We start from the raw sequence: 18,025 nt of genomic DNA on the forward strand, positions 1-18,025 counted from the left end.
TAAAACTAAAAATCAGTCTCAAATGTATATTATAATAAAAAAAAAACCCACAGTGCTTTGCAGGAAAAAAGCAAACAAAAAAGCAAAGTCAAATGAAAACTAAAACCTAAAACCAAATCATGAAACACAAGATGAAATTATATTAGATGGAAATGTAAAATTGCGAGTAAGGAATGACATATAAAATATAATATTGAATCAAGGACAAATTGAAACACATGGTCACTACTGTTCACCAGCCAAGCCAAACAGAGCCCAGTATGCCAGTCTAAGGGAACACACAGGCACAATAGGAGTCAGCAAGTAAGTGATATATTTTGAAGCAAAGCCAAACAGTGGAATTGTAAAATCTATACAAAACCTTACAAGGAGCCAATGTAAATATGCCACCTTAAATCTAATTTATTAATATCTCAGGCAGCAGTGTTCTGCACTACTTGGAGCTACAGAGGGTTGCTTTGACTGGTACACGAGTATAGAACCTTAGAATAGCTTTGGTATAAAAAATAAAAGCAAATGCACCTTTATAGATTCACAATTAGCAGGAAAATAAAACAAAGAGGGATTTTTTACATTTGAAATTTATGCCCCTTTCTTTTCCTTTCACTCCAGACCAGAACGCTACTGTGGCCCCTCTGTTTGAGGCTCAGTTGGATCTAAAGGTTCCTGACATGGTGTTCACTCCTTCTCTGGAATTTGGTGCTGGAGACAGTTTCTTTGAGTTGGTGGAAAGCCTCATCAATGATGTGTTCAGAGTCCCATCATTGGTGCCACGTCTCGGCCAGCACAGCCTTTTCCCTCACTACCAGGTACAGCTGGTCTGATGCAGCACTAACACCTACAACTTTTCAGTTATGTCAGTTGCAGGTCTTAAGTACAGGTCACTCTTGTTCAGTGTGTCACATGATTTCTGACCTTTTGCCCTCAGGCTGAAATGGAGGACATGGCTAACCTGGCAGACATGCGTCATCTCCTCATGGAACGTGTGCAGAGTGCCATGGCAACATGCTGCGAGTTTCGTAACTCTCTAGAGCGTTACAGCTATCTCTATGTGGATGATAGAAAGGAGTTCATGCGTCAGTTCCTTCTGTATGGCCACATTCTCACCAGGCAGGAGATGGAGATTTATGCTGACAATGGAGTTCCAGAGAGTCCACCGACTCTTGACGATTTTAGAGAGCAGGTGGACAAGTAGGTAGCAGTCACAGTGTGTGAGTGTATATATGTTTGTGTATCCTTAAGTATCTGTGATAATGTTTTCTAGCCATTTCTCCTTGCAGTGATTAATGTACAATTATCCCAGTGAAGATAATTGGAAATAATACTTAGGGTGCAGGGACTTCACAGTGGCTTAGGGATTAGCACTGTCGCCTCACAGCTAAAATGGATGGAGTTTTCATGTTCTCCCTGTGCATGCATGGGTTTTCTCTGGGTACTCAGGCTTCCTCTCACAGTCCAAAAATATGCTAAGGTTAATTGATAATTCTAAATTGTCTGTAGGTGTGAATGTGAGTGTGACTGTTGTTTGTATATGCAACCCTGTGATAGACTGGTGACCTGTCCAGGGTCAGCCCCCCTGCGACTCTAATGAGGATTGAGTGGTGTATAGATAACGGATGGATAGGTGGTTTGGATGCACATGTCTCTCTCTGCTGAACTTCAGTCTGTTTGTCCTTATGCTGTAGTTATGAGAAGATCTATGAGGAGGTGTATGGTCTTGAGCCTGTACATGTGTTTCATGGCTGGATGAGGGTGGATGGCCATAGTATGAAGAGTGCCCTGCTCAATACCATCAAAAAGTGGAGCCTCATGTTCAAACAGTACCTCATCGACCATGTCACTAACAGGTATGGCATGCAACCTCAGACAAACTCGTTCATGAAAGATTACAAGAAATTGCAAGCTAGAGACTTTTGACAAAAAGAAATGTTATTAATCCCACAAATGCTAAAATTTGATTAACAGTAGAATACACCTTCCATTAATTCAGTACTTTCATGATCCTACGTAACTGCTTCAGTAGAAAGCAACTGGACTTCTTTTAGAGAGATTTCAGCGTTCATCTAAGAATCCTATTAAATTCCAAATGCCTGGTTAGGAGTCACAGGAATTTATTCTCAACCTCACATCATATGGTTCACAGCCTGTTAACAACCTAAGTCTTGCATGACTCCAGGTATGCTTGGTGGTGAAAGTACTTGTGGAGGGATCTAAGGGCTTTATTACAAGTAGCTGATAAGTGGTGTCATAGACCACCCCTCTTTGAAGAGATTTCCATTCCAGTTAACTCCAATCCTCTTGCAAAGTCCTCTTGTGTTCTCTGTCCATCCAGAATAGAAACACTGTTTTCCTCAAGGGAGTGTTGCATATCTAACAAATCATGAGTTTGGATGTTTGGTCTGTCATGACCAATGTCTTGTGGTGGCAATGTCTTTAACTACAAAGGAAGAAACCTCTTAACCTTGCCAGTCTCTTTCTCTCATCTCCATGTATCTATAATGAAAATACTCCTTTTTTGCCTTAAAATGGCTTACATATAACTCTACACCATTACTTTGGGAACTCCCTGCCTCTCTCATCGCACACCACACCAATGGCAAATTGTAATATTGGAGTTATTCAGCCATACATGTTCGAAGCAAGAAGAATAATGAAACAGAAAACTCCACCCTGCAAGCTAACATGATTAATTCTTTGATTTGTTACATATGAAACCCTATGAATCTGCTCTTTTGAGACTGTTCATGCTACCAGTTCATAGTGAAAATGCTCAGCTATAGTGTTACTTTGCACATGATTTGCCTTCTAGCAAATCAAAAACATCATATGGATATGTTAACAAGTTAAACAAAAATCTGTTTTCACCGGAGGGGATCTTAAATGGCCGACGCCAAGCTATTTACGTAGTCTAGCATCATAGGAAGTCTTTATGCCCAGATGTCTTTAATTTAGTAATTCTATATGTTGAAATGGCATTTAAATTGATTCTGTATTGCACTTTCATAAAACTAGGATACTTGAAATGAATGGTCAAAAAATCAAAGCAGCAGAGGCTCAAAGTTATATAGCCAGAAGGGTAATAATGGGAAATAACCCCACTCACCCAAATCCTTAGAAGTCATTTTACAGCACAGCTGATTATACAGCCTGAGCAGCATTTCCCTGATCTTGATGTGTACACTTATCACTTTATATCACCCAGTCTCTCAGATCTAGAGAAGTTTATTGCCAAAGCTGAGGCCGGCCTAGGACAACAAGTGGAGGAAGGTGACTACAGTGGCCTAGTGGGGATCATTGGTCACTTGCTGGCTGTTAAAGAAAGGCAAAACACTACGGACACCATGTTTGAGCCTCTACAACAAACCATTGCTCTGTTGAAGGTGTATGAACAAGAACTGCCTGATGTGGTTTACAAGCAGTTAGAGGTAAGGACTGATGTTCAGTCAGCTCACGTTATTTTCTAGCACCGATTCTCTATTTTGTTTTTTTCAGCTGAGACAGAGTCATTTCTCTTACTGCTTCTTTGTGTATTCCCATCACTCAACCCTGTTCTGACTCTTTCTGTTGGCCATTCATTATCTGTCAATTCTGCTTTCCTTGCTTATCCTCCTTCTGTATTTATCCTTTTTTTCTATCTATCTGCAGGAGTTGCCAGAAAAGTGGAACACTGTGAAAAAACAGGCGGCACTGATCAAACAGCAGGTGGCTCCACTGCAGGCCATCGAGGTAGCCAGTCTACGTCGGAAGTGTGCCTCATTTGATGTCGAGCAGCACACCTTCAGGGAACACTTTCACAAAAACGGACCTTTCAGGTTAAAAATCTCTTATCATCTGAATTTTATTGGAAACACAATAGTTTAACCGCATATTTAGCATTTCAAGCAGTATAGGAACACCAAATAGATAAATAACCATAGTAATCTAGTTGTAAGCTGACATAAGACCATTTGCAAGTATAATGTCTTACATATAGAGATTATAACACTTGTAATCATTATTTCTTATATTTTTACAGACATATTTAAAGGATATCTGAAACTCAAGAGTGTGAGTTGTTTTCCAAGGAGTTCTTGGGTCAAGGTTTACTCATTAGATTTCTTCTTCTACTTAAGTCTGTCAAAAATTATGATTGTATACCAATTTAGTTTGCTAAATGGTCTGGTTCCCTCAGACCCTCTCGTACCACACTGGCTCTTTTTGTACGCTTGTGCTGACAGTTTGTCAGATTATGTATGATTTCAAATCAACCAGTATTGAGTGGGAATGAGTTATTACAAGTCTGCATTAATGCAGGCTTACTGCATCAGTCCTCACCAAGTGCAGCACATGCTTTGTGTCCAGAATGGAGCAAACACTAAAGACCTGCAAATGTGAGATATGTGTGGTTATTTCAGGACTGCCCCAGTAATAAATCAAATGAAATGGCTTTTGTGAAAATGTTAAAATGCATGTATTTGGTTAACAGGCATGGCAATTTTCCGCCGTTCCGCGGAAATCCGCCGTTTTAATTTTCAAATTGATCATTTCTGTGAATCGTCCAAATCCGTTGAGAAAATTTTAGGGGGGGTGAGGTATGTTTTTGTTACTCTTGCTCCCGGTTTTTGAGAAGCGCTCGGCGTTTCTCCCGCAGTGTAACAGACGAAGAGAACCAGTCTAGCTCATGCTGCATTGTAAAAGGCCTTGCGATTGGTCGAAATTGGTTAGCTGCCAACGATTGGACCAATCAAATTGCTCGATGCATTCTTTCGTTACAATTCATGGCGGCATGTTCGTGTTGGAATTTTGAGCTACTGGGATCGTTTTCGGTGGAATCATGAGGTTTTTATCGGAAGATCAAGAGTCATCGATGCTAGAAACAGATAAAAGTGTCAAAAACAAGTTCCGATGGAATTGGCTTGAGAGAAAAGTCATTAGAGTCATTTAACAAAACACTGGGTATTTGACTCATGACTCAGGGCAAAATGAATCACTGATAGTGTTTAAAGAGTGTTCTGGAAATGTAAAGAAAACTGACACAGCTGACTCCATAGATCAGGGGTCACTAACTGGGGGGTGGGGGGGGTGGGGGGGGGCGGCCCCCCCCGGACCCCCCCTGAAGATTGTATACCGAACATTTTCAGCTGAAATCAAAATTTGCTGTTGCCATGCCTGAAGTAAAATCTGGGGAGCTATGTCCACAACAATAAATACACATGCTTTTCACAAGACCAGGAAACTGAGTTATCTCTGCTATAACCACATTTCCTGCTAAATGTACAGCCTGTAGGGTTTTCCATGCGTCTAACACAGCAAACACACAGAAAAACAGTTTCCAGTGGAACACAAAATCAACAGCAGTACATAAACAAGGATAGTACTGATTATGACTCAATGCAGACACTCGCAGTATTCATTTTCCAGCTTGGCGTCATCATTTCTCAGATTATTTTTGCCATGTGTGAAATTATTTACATAAGCACAATCAGGATCTGAGAGTAGTGACTTGTTTTAGTTGCTACAAGTTATAGAGCCCTCCATGGGTCATGGCAAGTATTTTTTCATTTTAGGTTACAATACTTTGTGTTACTTTGCGATACCTTTGGGTTTTACATTCATTTTAATCCAGAGTTGGTGTTTCGGTCCAGTTCAGCTATAAAAACTGCCAGTTTAGTTAAATACTCTGCAGATACTACAGAAAGCAGACAATATGTGATTCGGTCTCCAACAATATACTACTGCTGATTGTGAGCAACTGCAGCTGCTCTGACAGGCTGTGATGGTGAAGCTGTTGCTGGATAGTAAGTTACTGTTTGGACATCAGCCATAATCTGAACAATGGCTACAGCCACAGTGACAGCTCTGTCGTGCCAAGGCTGCAGTCATACATTGTGTCTGGGCAGCAGTCAGTGAGACAGCTGCTGAACCAGCTCCTCTAGTTATCTTTCTTAGTGCAGTGGTGCCGAGTACTATCTGAACAGACACATCAGAGGGTGCGCTGACTCTCTCTGTAGTCCATGGGCTACATGATACTGTATCATAGTAAGCTACAGTTTATCTAGTTGTGAGTACAGAGAGCCCATGCACCTAGAGCTTTAACTGTCACCAATGTTTTGATTATGACTGTAACATATGCATGTTCAGTGGCTGTAAAATGGGTAACAATGCAGTGGTAATGTGGATACAATGATGGTTTTACTGGCTGACCCCTGTATTGAAGCTACTGTACTACTTAAATTCCTTAACAGACAAATAAGCACATCTGTCACAGAAGAGAGTTCAAATAATAACAGCTGGACATATCCATAGTACCACAGACTGAACCACAGCTGCAGCTGAAGTCTGAGCAGTACCCATATCCACATAGCCCTAGCTTCACCATCATAGTCAGGCAGAGTAGCAGCTGCTCATAGCCAGCAGCTGGATACTGTTGGAGATCAGCTTTTTAAAATGAGCAACGAGCAATAAATGCATCTCGTAAAGTGTCACATCTTCTCTCTTTCATCTTTCCACTCTGCAAAATGTTTTGTTAATAACTATACCAACACAGTAACTGTTTCAATGCATCAAATGGAATGTAAAACATATTGCGAAATAATGGAAAATATTGTGAAGGAAATACAAAAATGGGAATCCAAATGTACTGAGAAGAAACACAAAAATAGTGCAAAGTAATGCAGACTAATTGTGAGATAATTCAAAAGGTTTAAAAAGTCTTGCAAGGCAATGTTAAAGGCATTTTCAAGGATTGCAAAGTTATTGACAGACAATGCAATAGTTATCTCAAGAAAATGATCACTGCAACAAGCTGATAGCTGTATTGCAAAACTGGACCTTGTAGAAGTCCTGATCTGATCTCATTGGGAGAAAATGTATTCATACATAAAAAAATGTCACTGACATGCATAATATAGTAAGTACTTCATGCTTCAATATGTATGCAAATACATATATATATATATATATATATATATATATATATATATATATATATATATATATATATATATACATACACACACACACACTATATTGCCAAAAGTATTAGCTCACCTGCCTTGACTCGCATATGAACGTAAGTGACATCCCATTCCTAATCCATAGGGTTCAATATGACGTTGGTCCACCCTTTGCACCTATAACAGCTTCAACTCTTCTGGGAAGGCTGTCCACAAGGGTTAGGAGTGTGTTTATGGGAATTTGTGAGGTCATACACTGATGTTGGACAAGAAGACCTGGCTCTCAGTCTCCGCTCTAATTCATCCCAAAGGTGTTCTATCTGGTTGAGGTCAGGACTCTGTGCAGGCCAGTCAAGTTCATCCACACCAGACTCTCTCATCCATGTCTTTATGGACCTTGCTTTGTGCACTGGTGCACAGTCATGTTGGAAGAGGAAGGGGCCAGCTCCAAACTGTTCCCACAAAGTTGGGAGTATGGAATTGTCCAAAATGTCTTGGTATGCTGAAGCATTCAGAGTTCCTTTCACTGGAACTAAGGGGCCAAGCCCAGCTCCTGAAAAACAACCCCACACCATAATCCCCCCTCCACCAAACTTTACACTTGGCACAATGCAGTCCGACAAGTATCCTTCTCCTGGCAACCGCCAAACCCAGACTCGCCCATCAGATTGCCAGATGGAGAAGTGCGATTCGTCACTCCAGAGAACGCGTCTCCACTGCTCTAGAGTCCAGTGGCAGCGTGCTTTACACCACTGCATCTGACGCTTTGCATTGCACTTGGTGATGTATGGCTTGGATGCAGCTGCTCGGCCTGGGAAACCCATTCCATGAAGCTCTCTGCTGAAGCACTGTTCTTAAGCTAATCTGAAGGCCACATGAAGTTTGAAGGTCTGTAGCGACTGACTCTGCAGAAAGTTGGCCACCTCTTGGCACTACCACTTGGTGGCTGAGTTGCTGTCGTTCCCACACACTTCCACTTTCTTATTATACAGCTGACGACTGTGGAATATTTAGGAGCGAGAAAATGTCACGACTGGATTTGTTGCACAGGTGGCATCCTATCACAGTTCCACGCTGGAATTCACTGAGCTCCTGAGAGCGATCCATTCTTTCACAAAGTTTGTAAAAGCAGTCTGCATGCCTAGGTGCTTGATTTTATACACCTGTGGCCATGGAAGTGATTGGAACACCTGATTCTGATTATTTGGATGGGTGAGTGAATACTTTTGGCAAAATAGTATATATATATATATATATATATATATATATATATATATATATATATATAATATATATATATATATATATATATATATATATATATATATATATATTCGGATTTGATTTGATTACAACTATGCTATGTCAAATTGTCATCTTATTCATTGCCTGTTCTTCTACCTGTTAGAAGGTGTGATGGTTGTTGAGAAATAAAAGGATTAAGACCTAAAGTTTAATATGATCTATCTTATGTCTGCATATTATAGTGTATTGTGTGTTAGTTTATTCATTGATCATATACAGCTCAAAAAGGCAAAATGAGGTCAAGTTTTCCAGATTCAGATAACAATATTCCCTGTGTAGCTTTCTTTGGTGACTAAATTGACTGAGTACCTTTGAGAAGATAAGACCTTTCCTCGCCTTCTCACTTGATAACAGACGAGTGTTATCTCGAGGCTCTCACAGCTGACAAGGCTAATTGAATCCTACCATAATGCTAATTAATTCATAGGTAGAGATGCTTTGCCATAATGTCTAATTGTCAGATTCGTTATGTGTGTAATTGCTCTCTTAATAACCTGGTGATTATTTTCCCATTAGTGTTACGGAAGTCATTGTTAATTGTCACAGAGCTGGAGACTCTAGTCTGGTTATGCTGCAGCCAAGTCGGGTTTAGCAAAATGGTAGCCTTTTATTACCCAAACACAACCTGATTTATACTGTGATTGTGCAAATGTGTGTGTGTGTGTGTGTGTGTTTTTTGATGAGTGCCTGTGTGCGCTCATGCATTTGTCCAGATTTGACAGCGAAAGCCCCTACCAGATGTTGGACACATTCCATGGGCAGATCCAGGAGCGGGAGGTGGTGATGGCTTCCCTGATGGAAGCTGCCAGCCTATTCGACGTGACCGTCTCAGAGTACAAGCAGCTCAGACAATGCAGGTAAAGACTGAAGCTGGAATGAGAAAACACCCAAAGCCTGTGCCAAATTTGAAACTAATGAGCCATTATACCAGAGATAGGTTTTTACATGCATGGGTCAGTATCTGAAGTGTTTCCATTTTCATGCTGGATTAATTTACTTCTTCTTCATCACCCAGGCGTGAGGTGGGCCTGCTGAAGGAGCTGTGGGACATGATCACCATGGTGGAATCCAGCATGGCAGCGTGGAGGACGACACCCTGGAGAGAGATCCATGTGGAGGACATGGAACTGGAGTGCAAACGTTTCGCTAAAGATATTCGGGGACTGGATAAAGAGGTGAGACATTCTATTTTACAGGAACAGCAGTGCGGCTTTCTCATCATACACATGTACAGTATATTAATGAAAACTATTTGTAAGTGTGCAACATGTATCCATATCGTGACCAACTGTTTTACAAATCACCCCGGTTAAGTGAATTTCTAAGATTTTTAGTTAGCACAGTTAGTTTTTTAAGCGTGTTTTTCAACAAAATTTGGATACCTTTCATTAATACTTGATTTTTAACTGGATGCATCATTTGAGCTTTTTCAAAGATTTTCAGATTTAGTCTTTAAAGGTTCTGTGTGCCATATTCAGAACCCTGGAGAGAGCCATCAGTGTCAAAGGGAGAGACTCACATGCACAAATATGCACACATGGCAGGACCAAATCTAGAACAGAGAAGCTCAGATTACAACCCATACGAAGGAGGTGTGACTCTGCTCTCTGCTAATGATGCCATTACTCCACTATATTTTTATTTAACAGATAGCTGTTTGCGGGCTGCACAGTGGCGTAGTGGTTAGCACTTTCACCTTGCAGCAAGAAGGTCCCTGGTTCGCGTCCCGGCTTTCCCGGGATCTTTCTGCATGGAGTTTGCATGTTCTCCCTGTGCATGCGTGGGTTTTCTCCGGGTACTCCGGCTTCCTCCCACAGTCCAAAAATATGCTGAGGTTAATTGATTATTCTAAATTGCCCGTAGGTGTGAATGTGAGTGTGCTTGTTTGTCTTTGTATGTGGCCCTGCGACAGACTGGCGACCTGTCTAGGGTGTCCCCTGCCTTCACCTGAGTCAGCCCCCCCGCGACCCTAGTGAGGATTAAGCGGTGTATAGATAATGGATGGATAGATAGCTGTTTGCTGCTGTATTGATGCTATGTAGATTGTCAAAACCTTACATATTGCACTTTTATTATAATAAACAGAGTTTGTTTGTATTTTTAGGGCACATAATTCTATCTGTAACTTCTAGGCTTTGATGTAATTTAGATGTTGTTTCCAGAGTAAATATCATTATGGTACCATGTAGTATATGCTAAGGAAATGTCTGATGTTGAACAAATACTTGCAAATAGAAGAGCGTCCTTTCAGAGTTTTACTGGATTCACCTGTGCAAGCGGACCCAGTCAGTTTACTGAACAGTGTCTATGGGCTGAATGAGTGCCGCAGCGCTCTCAACAAACGCCTTAATACATTTTGATGGAAATAATTACGTTACTAAATTAGTTATTTGACTCCTCGCCTGTACCTGAAGATCCTCCAAAGAATACTAGCTTTATGTAATGTATGGTCCTCCCCAAGTGTATTCACGTGGGTCATACACTGGTCATCTTGCAGCTAAGGGGTCAGTTACAATAAGCAATGTCTTCTATTGCAGACAAGAGGTCTCATGATGATTAACTTATACACATATAATCCATGTCTTTGTGCAGTTTTGTTGTCTTTGGAGTTTCAGTGAGACAAAGACATCACTAGTGCATGTACATCATCAAAACACCTGCACACAAGCAGTTAGGAATAGCTGTACATGTCCAACGTTACATGAGCAGTTGCTGTCTCACACAGATAAATGATAAAAAGGCAGATTGCATAATTACATAGGTAAATGATCAACTAAGCAGGTTACATGAGTAAATGATGAAAAACAAAATTTTCCTCATAGTATGTGGCATGTAGTGTTCATGCCTCATATTGATAACATTGGCATAATTATAGCTAGTTAGCTACAGCTGACAAACTGTCGGTGGCAGTTGTCATTTCAGGCAGCAAAACTGGTGGTTGCTGGCTAGAAATAAGAAGCTGCTTTTGAGTTTTTTCTGTCTGAAATCAAGGACTCACTGATTAGAAAATAGTTACTAATTTAATATCATACGTCTGCCCCCATTATCATTGTAAACTGCATTTGTGCAGTACAAGAACATAAAGCTTGTTAGCTTGTCAAAAGCAAAGAAGTGTTACAAAAAGGAGAGCTGTCTTCATTTTCAATTGCAACTGCCTGTTACATACGCTTGGGTACAGCTGCGGGGAAACACTAAATGTAACTGCATCAATGCCAACTTAGTTATTTGTACTCGAATAACTACAACTAAATTTAGATCCTGAGCTGCAGCTGTAAACTCCCTTGTCTCTGTCAAACACCCTGTTCTGATTTCGGGCTTTTTTGTCTCGTAGGTTAGAGCATGTGAGGCCTTCACAGGCTTGGACAGCAGGGTAAAGAACCTCCTCACCTCCTTGCGTGCTGTGGCAGAGCTCCAGAATCCAGCCATACGAGCCCGACACTGGCATCAGCTGATGGCTGCTACTGGAGTCCGCTTCACCATGGACCAGGTTTTCAGTTTATTAAAAGAGATAACCATAAAGAAATTGCTTTATTATAGTTCTGTTGCTGACTTTCAGTAAATCTTTTTATATTAGGACTATACTTGTACCAGTTTTAGTTTTTAATATCTGGAACAAGCAGTGGGATTAATAATGTGGCAGTCATTTAAGGGAACTTCAAGATTTGATTGCTACATTTAGTTCAGATATTTTCTTCCCCAGCTCTGTCTGCATTCTCCCAGGGCTAGTTTGTACTGCAGAGGAAAGATCAGATGAGAGTTGTTTGTACATTCCAGTCGTTTAGTTTGTACAAAAAATATATTACAGCAACTAACTGGTGCACTTTGATATTTATGTTTAGATATTAAATACTAAATAGAGCTCAGCTTGTAATGTTCTCAGAAACTCACTAATACACATTTTGCTGGCTGCAGATTCTCCACAATAGAGATCTTTTCAGTTATTAGCAGAGCTGTTCTACACCTGCTACGCTATGCCAGAATAGGAAAGTAAAGTGACAGCAACAACAGCAGTTGTGTCACCTGCAGACAAAACCACTAATAACCCTTATCGCTCTCCTCCTTTTTGAGGGGCATCCTCCTTAACATGACTATAAACATGTAATAGAATTTTCTGTAGCACAAACTGTCTATTTTTGTATCTAAATCACATTCAAGGGGTGGAAATTTAAAATTTCACAGTTTGTAATTATAATGACTTTGAAAATAGTTCCTAGAAAAGTTGGAAATTTTAAAGTTTTAAGCCGGTGGTAATTCATTGCAGGGTGCTTGTCAAACATACACTACCATTCAAAAATTTGGGGTCACCCAGACAATTTCATGTTTACCATGAGAACTCACACTTTTATTCAAGTGCTAACATAACTGCACAAGGGTTTTCTAATCATCAATTAGCCTTTCAATACAATTAGCTAACACAATGTACCATCAGAACACAGGAGTGATGACTGCTGGAAGTGGGCCTCTGTTCCCGTCCGTAGATATTCCATTAAAAATCAGCTAGAATAGTTATTTACCACATTAACAATGTCTAGACTGTATTTACCGTACCTATCTGGAGCTTTTGGCAAACCAATGGAAAAAAAGGTTAATACACTCTCTGCATGTCTGTACATTTTCACCAAAAACTGGCTTTGTCGAGAAGATGATATACCACTCGGAAAAATTTTAATTTTGTAAAAGTAAGCTGTCAGCTTTGTCTGTTTGCTGTTCAGAAAACTCTTTCTCCATGTAAGCCACACATCAGTTACTGACAGATCTGTCAGCAGTTGTTAAATGACAGAAAGCTGGGGAACTGTGGTTATTCTTTGTAGGTAAACTTTTGAGAACATCTTGCGATTGTTTTAAGGTAATCGTTTTTAAAGCTCTGAATTGAGAGCTTTTCAGCTGGGAAACAGTTTGTCGTGATATTCTTTGAAGCTCAAACAGATACAGTATGTGGCTGTCTTCAGTAACAGTTGTCAATCAGGCATCAAACTTGACCAAATGTGATGTATCATATGATTTTACCACATCACTACTGCTTTTAAGTGCCTATTAGCATGGCTGAATTAAAATGCTATGGGGCCACTGGGGACAAATATGTTGTTAAACCCTATTCAAAATACATGTAAATTTTATTATTTACCCTAACATTCAGAAACAAAGCAGTACTCTAGAAGTGAAATGATGAGTTCTTCATTTGTGTTTTACTTATTTAAAATATTTATTTAATTTTATACCCTTACAAATCTTTCCACAATGAAAGAAGAAGAGGACATAATAATGAGAATTATTGGTTAGTTGCAGCTTAGAGTTAATCAGTGATGGATTAATACCATCTTAAAACCACTGGATGAAACAAACTTTACAACAAATGAACTTTATTAAAATATATATATATATATACATTTAAAAAAAAAAATTGACACAGTGTCCATCTACAAGATTAGGCCACAAACTGGCTGTTAGATGACCTGACAGTTAAGATACACTAGCCACACATTTGCAAATAATCTAAATTTTACAAGATATATTTGTCATGATGCTTATTATAAACAGACTGGAGTTGAATAAAAAGAGAGAATTTGAAACTATGAAATTGATCAGAAAAACTAACAAATTCTATTTTTCTTAGAAAAGAACTAGTGAGTAGTACAAGGTTAGCTTGTGTATACCTTGCTTCAGGTCCCTCCTGGTAATAACCATAAGGGTCCATACCACTCTAAAACCAGCAATCACAGCTGGTGCTCAACAGAAATATGCTATTAATATTATCATATTATATAACATAGCTTATCTGAGTTGTGGGTAGAGCACTGATAAGGCTGTGCATGAGCAGGAGACCACTCTGGCTGACCTGCTGCAGCTCAACTTGCACTGCTTTGAAGAGGAGGTGAGAGGGATCGTGGACAAGGCTGTTAAAGAGATGGGGATGGAGAAAGTCCTTTCTGAGCTCAACTCTACATGGACAGGTACAGGAAAGAGACACTTTATTTTACCCAGACTTTTACCTTCTGAGTTTTTGACCTACTGATAGACATCATTGCATACCGTGCAGGTATGCGGTTCCAATATGAGCCCCACCACAGGACCCAGGTGCCTCTGCTCCGCAAAGATGAGGAGTTGATTGAGATGCTGGAAGACAACCAGGTCCAGTTGCAGAACCTTATGTCATCCAAGTACATTGCACACTTCTTGGACGAAGTATCTTCATGGCAGAGCAAGCTGTCTGTGGCCGACTCAGTCATCTCTGTCTGGTTCGAGGTGCAGCGGACTTGGACCCACCTGGAAAACATCTTTATTGGGTCTGAGGACATCCGGTCACAGCTGCCTGAGGTTACACACTGAACAGATTCACATTTATGCACACTCACAAAGTTAATTACAGCTCTGTATTTCAGGTATACATTAGTGTCAACCTCATATGCATGCGGGTCTTAACCTGTGCCCTTGTTGTTGCCATATGAACCCAGACAGCATGACTGTTACAGCTATTAATTAAGAATTCATTAATTGGTCTTACTCCTAGTTTAGGAGCTGAGATTACTTGACTTTTTAATTGCTCCCATGATGTTCAGACTGTGCTTAAGCCCAGCTGTTTGCTATTAAACCTCTGATTCTCCCCTCTCTCTTGTGGGAATCAAAATCCCCTGGCTGGGTTTGCTTGTGAAATCCCCTGCAGGACTCCAGGCGCTTCGAGGGAATTGATGCTGATTTCAAAGAGTTGTCAAATGCAGTGCATCAAATGCCCAATGTGGTGGAGGCCACCAATAAACCAGGCCTGTTTGGTAAACTGGAGGACATCCAGAGCAGGTCAGAGTTCAGCAGACATGAATGAATCTCTGTTCCTCTTTCTTATGTCAGTTACAAAGTACGCTCTATTACAGGGTTTATTTTTCTTACATATGATTGCACACACACACACGTACTGACTTTGCGAGTGCTGTGTATTTTTCTACAGGCTTTCCCTGTGTGAAAAAGCTCTGGCAGAGTACCTGGACACCAAGCGTCTGGTCTTCCCTAGATTTTACTTCATCTCTTCAGCTGATCTCCTGGACATCCTGTCTAATGGGACCAACCCACACCAGGTGGCTACACAAATTTTTGCCTGAAGGGTAGCAATGAATTTAATGCTTCACTCTTTTCACAGAGTTAAAAAAATTGTCCTAAGTTCTTCATGCAATTCCTTCTGCAAGTTAATTTTTTGTTTTTTTAGCAGTTTTGTAACAGCATGTTCTTATTGCACGACTGAGCTCTTCAGTTACTTCTGCAGTACCTGTAGTGTCCACTTAGGGGCAATGTTGCTCATAACTTTGCGAGTGGGTTTTCCCTCCACCATCAGACATTGCTGTACGCATTTCCAGTGAAATAAATGATTATTAAGAACAGCTTGCCACTAAATCTCTCTGAGAGGAGGTTAGCAGACATGCAGTAGAACATTGGTCCTTGTCCATCTATTAACAAGTCTGAAAAGCAGTACTGAGGCATCATTTATTTGTGCAGCAGCAAAGGGAATATAAGTCAGACCAGCTGAGTATAAACTGAGCCCATGCTGATTGTGTCTGTATATTTGTTCAGGTCCAGAAGCATCTGTCTAAGCTGTTTGACAACATGGCTAAGATACGATATGAAGCAGACAGCGAGGACAATCCTTCTAAGACTGGTCTGGGCATGTACAGCAAAGAGGACGAGTATGTCCCATTCAACCAATCTTGCGACTGCACTGGGCAGGTAAAATACAGCAGTGATTTTTTCATTCATGCCTCAAAAGTGAAGGTACCATTCTTTCTCAAAATACCGAAGACATTTATGGTTTATGGTTTAATGTGTATCATGGAAAAAGGCAGGTATTACATTATGGGTTATATATATATATATATATATATATATATATATATATATATATATATATATATATATATATATATATATATATATATATATATACAACCCATAATGTAATACCTGCCTTTTTCCATGATGGATGGAATATATTTCTGTATATTTATCAAATATAGATACGACAACCCACTATAAAGCAGACAAATGAAATTGAGTCTGTCGTTACCCCTGGGGTTTTGCATATCAGAGCCCATAAACCATTAATTTTCCATTACATCCCATAGTATTTGACTGACTCCACTTCCATTCAAATGCTTATTAATGGCCTCATTAGGGTTCAGTGATAAGAAAGCCCCTCAGTGCTCATGTGACAGACATTGCCATGTGTTTCCTTATTTGTATTCACAGGCTTTTCTGCTTTTGTGTTTTCTGTGTAAGGTGGAACTGTGGTTGAATCGGGTGCTGGACACAATGCGCTCAACAGTTCGCCATGAGATGACCGAGGCAGTAATGGCCTATGAGGATAAACCCAGAGAGCAGTGGCTGTTTGATTATCCAGCACAGGTAAATAGCCTCGGTGGGATGTATGTACAGATTTAACTGATGACACTCAGTTTGGGGATTTTGCTCATTGGTCGCCTAACATCTGATGGAGTGGAACCAAATTCACGTCTGTGCCTCCCACAGATATTTCCACACACTCACTAATGCTTTACATACACAATTTGGAGCTACATTCTGTAGAATATTTTAACCAGGGAGAATGAGTGTGATGAGGAGCGAGAACAAAAATGGGTGTGTGTCTGTTATAATAGAACACTTATCCTTACATGGAAATGCTAACAATTTCCCTGAACGTAAGTATTTGATGCTCTGAATGGCAAAATGCAGTATGTGCCAGACGTCTGTGATTCGGGTGTGGCTATAATTTGAACTCACCTGAAAGTTCAAGCCAGCGGAGAATAGCAATATAAAAACTAATGCAGGACCTCAAAGACATGTCAAAAACAGCTGCAGGATCAATAGTGTTTACTTTAAAAGCATAGGTAGTAGGTAGGTAGTAGGTAATAGTTAGTGCTTTTCAAGTACATATGTACCTAACAAAGTATGAATGTCTATCTTATTGTAATTTTTCATAGGCCGTAATTTAGCAACTTAAAAGGCAACTTCTAGAAGTTAGCATTGCACTTGAAAATCTGCAATGACTCTTACGACCTTAAAAAATAAAACATGAAAGACTGACAGATTGCTGGTAATTTAATCTATTGCAAGAAGGAGAAAGGCAGAACTTGAGCTTTACTCTCAAAGAAAAGTACAACAGTGACCGCTCATTTACAATATGACGCAAAACACAAACCCTTTTTTTGATATTGGCTTGTGTGAAATGGTTCAGCAAGTTTAACCTATGGAATTTTACTTGATTATATTAAAAATTATAGTTGCTGGAAGACTCTATTTTTGACCCTACTTATGTAACACACACACACACATTACATCACTGAAAGCAGTGGTCAGCTTTCACCTGAAAAGAAATATGCAACTGAGTTTCTCCCAAGAACTCAGGGGCAGTGGTGGCGCAACAGTTAAGTCTCTGGACTACTGATCAGAAGGTCGGAGGTTCAAGCCCCGTTGTGGCCACTGTTGGGCCCTTGAGCAAGGCCCTTAACCCTTCCTGCTCTAGGGGCGCTGTACCGCGGCTGACCCGTCGCTCTGACTCCCTCAACTGGGGAGATATGCGAAAATCAGAATTTCCCCTCGTGGGATTAATAAGGGATAATAAAAAACCTCAAAGGGACAGATTTAAAAACAGAGCATTCAAAATCAAAGCAGCAAAGCTTGAGAAATCCTATCTCAAATAAAAAAGCTCTACAATTCCCACATACTCATTACCATTTATTGTAAGATGCTATTGAGTTGTCTGAGCCTCCGTCTCTTTCAATCTCCATCCACAAAGTTGGTAACAG

The 18,025-nt window shown here is 40.1% G+C and overlaps 1 protein-coding gene across 1 annotated transcript in view; it reads left to right on the forward strand.

Annotated features, from left to right (window-relative positions):
• The window catches only part of dnah9 (dynein, axonemal, heavy chain 9), a 248,565-nt gene that overhangs the window by 49,118 nt on the left and 181,422 nt on the right, over positions 1-18,025 (forward strand). The window contains exons 17-30 of the mRNA XM_023276189.3: positions 613-809; positions 929-1,191; positions 1,686-1,847; positions 3,203-3,425; positions 3,646-3,812; positions 8,954-9,097; positions 9,256-9,415; positions 11,572-11,727; positions 14,059-14,191; positions 14,278-14,555; positions 14,902-15,032; positions 15,181-15,307; positions 15,798-15,950; positions 16,500-16,625. Of these exons, the coding sequence (XP_023131957.2) occupies positions 613-809; positions 929-1,191; positions 1,686-1,847; positions 3,203-3,425; positions 3,646-3,812; positions 8,954-9,097; positions 9,256-9,415; positions 11,572-11,727; positions 14,059-14,191; positions 14,278-14,555; positions 14,902-15,032; positions 15,181-15,307; positions 15,798-15,950; positions 16,500-16,625 (2,420 nt within the window). The remainder of the gene's footprint in view (positions 1-612; positions 810-928; positions 1,192-1,685; positions 1,848-3,202; positions 3,426-3,645; positions 3,813-8,953; positions 9,098-9,255; positions 9,416-11,571; positions 11,728-14,058; positions 14,192-14,277; positions 14,556-14,901; positions 15,033-15,180; positions 15,308-15,797; positions 15,951-16,499; positions 16,626-18,025) is intronic.

The sequence above is a fragment of the Amphiprion ocellaris genome, chromosome 18 (assembly GCF_022539595.1).
Source record: "Amphiprion ocellaris isolate individual 3 ecotype Okinawa chromosome 18, ASM2253959v1, whole genome shotgun sequence".
In the NCBI taxonomy this organism is placed as follows: Eukaryota; Metazoa; Chordata; class Actinopteri; family Pomacentridae; genus Amphiprion; species Amphiprion ocellaris.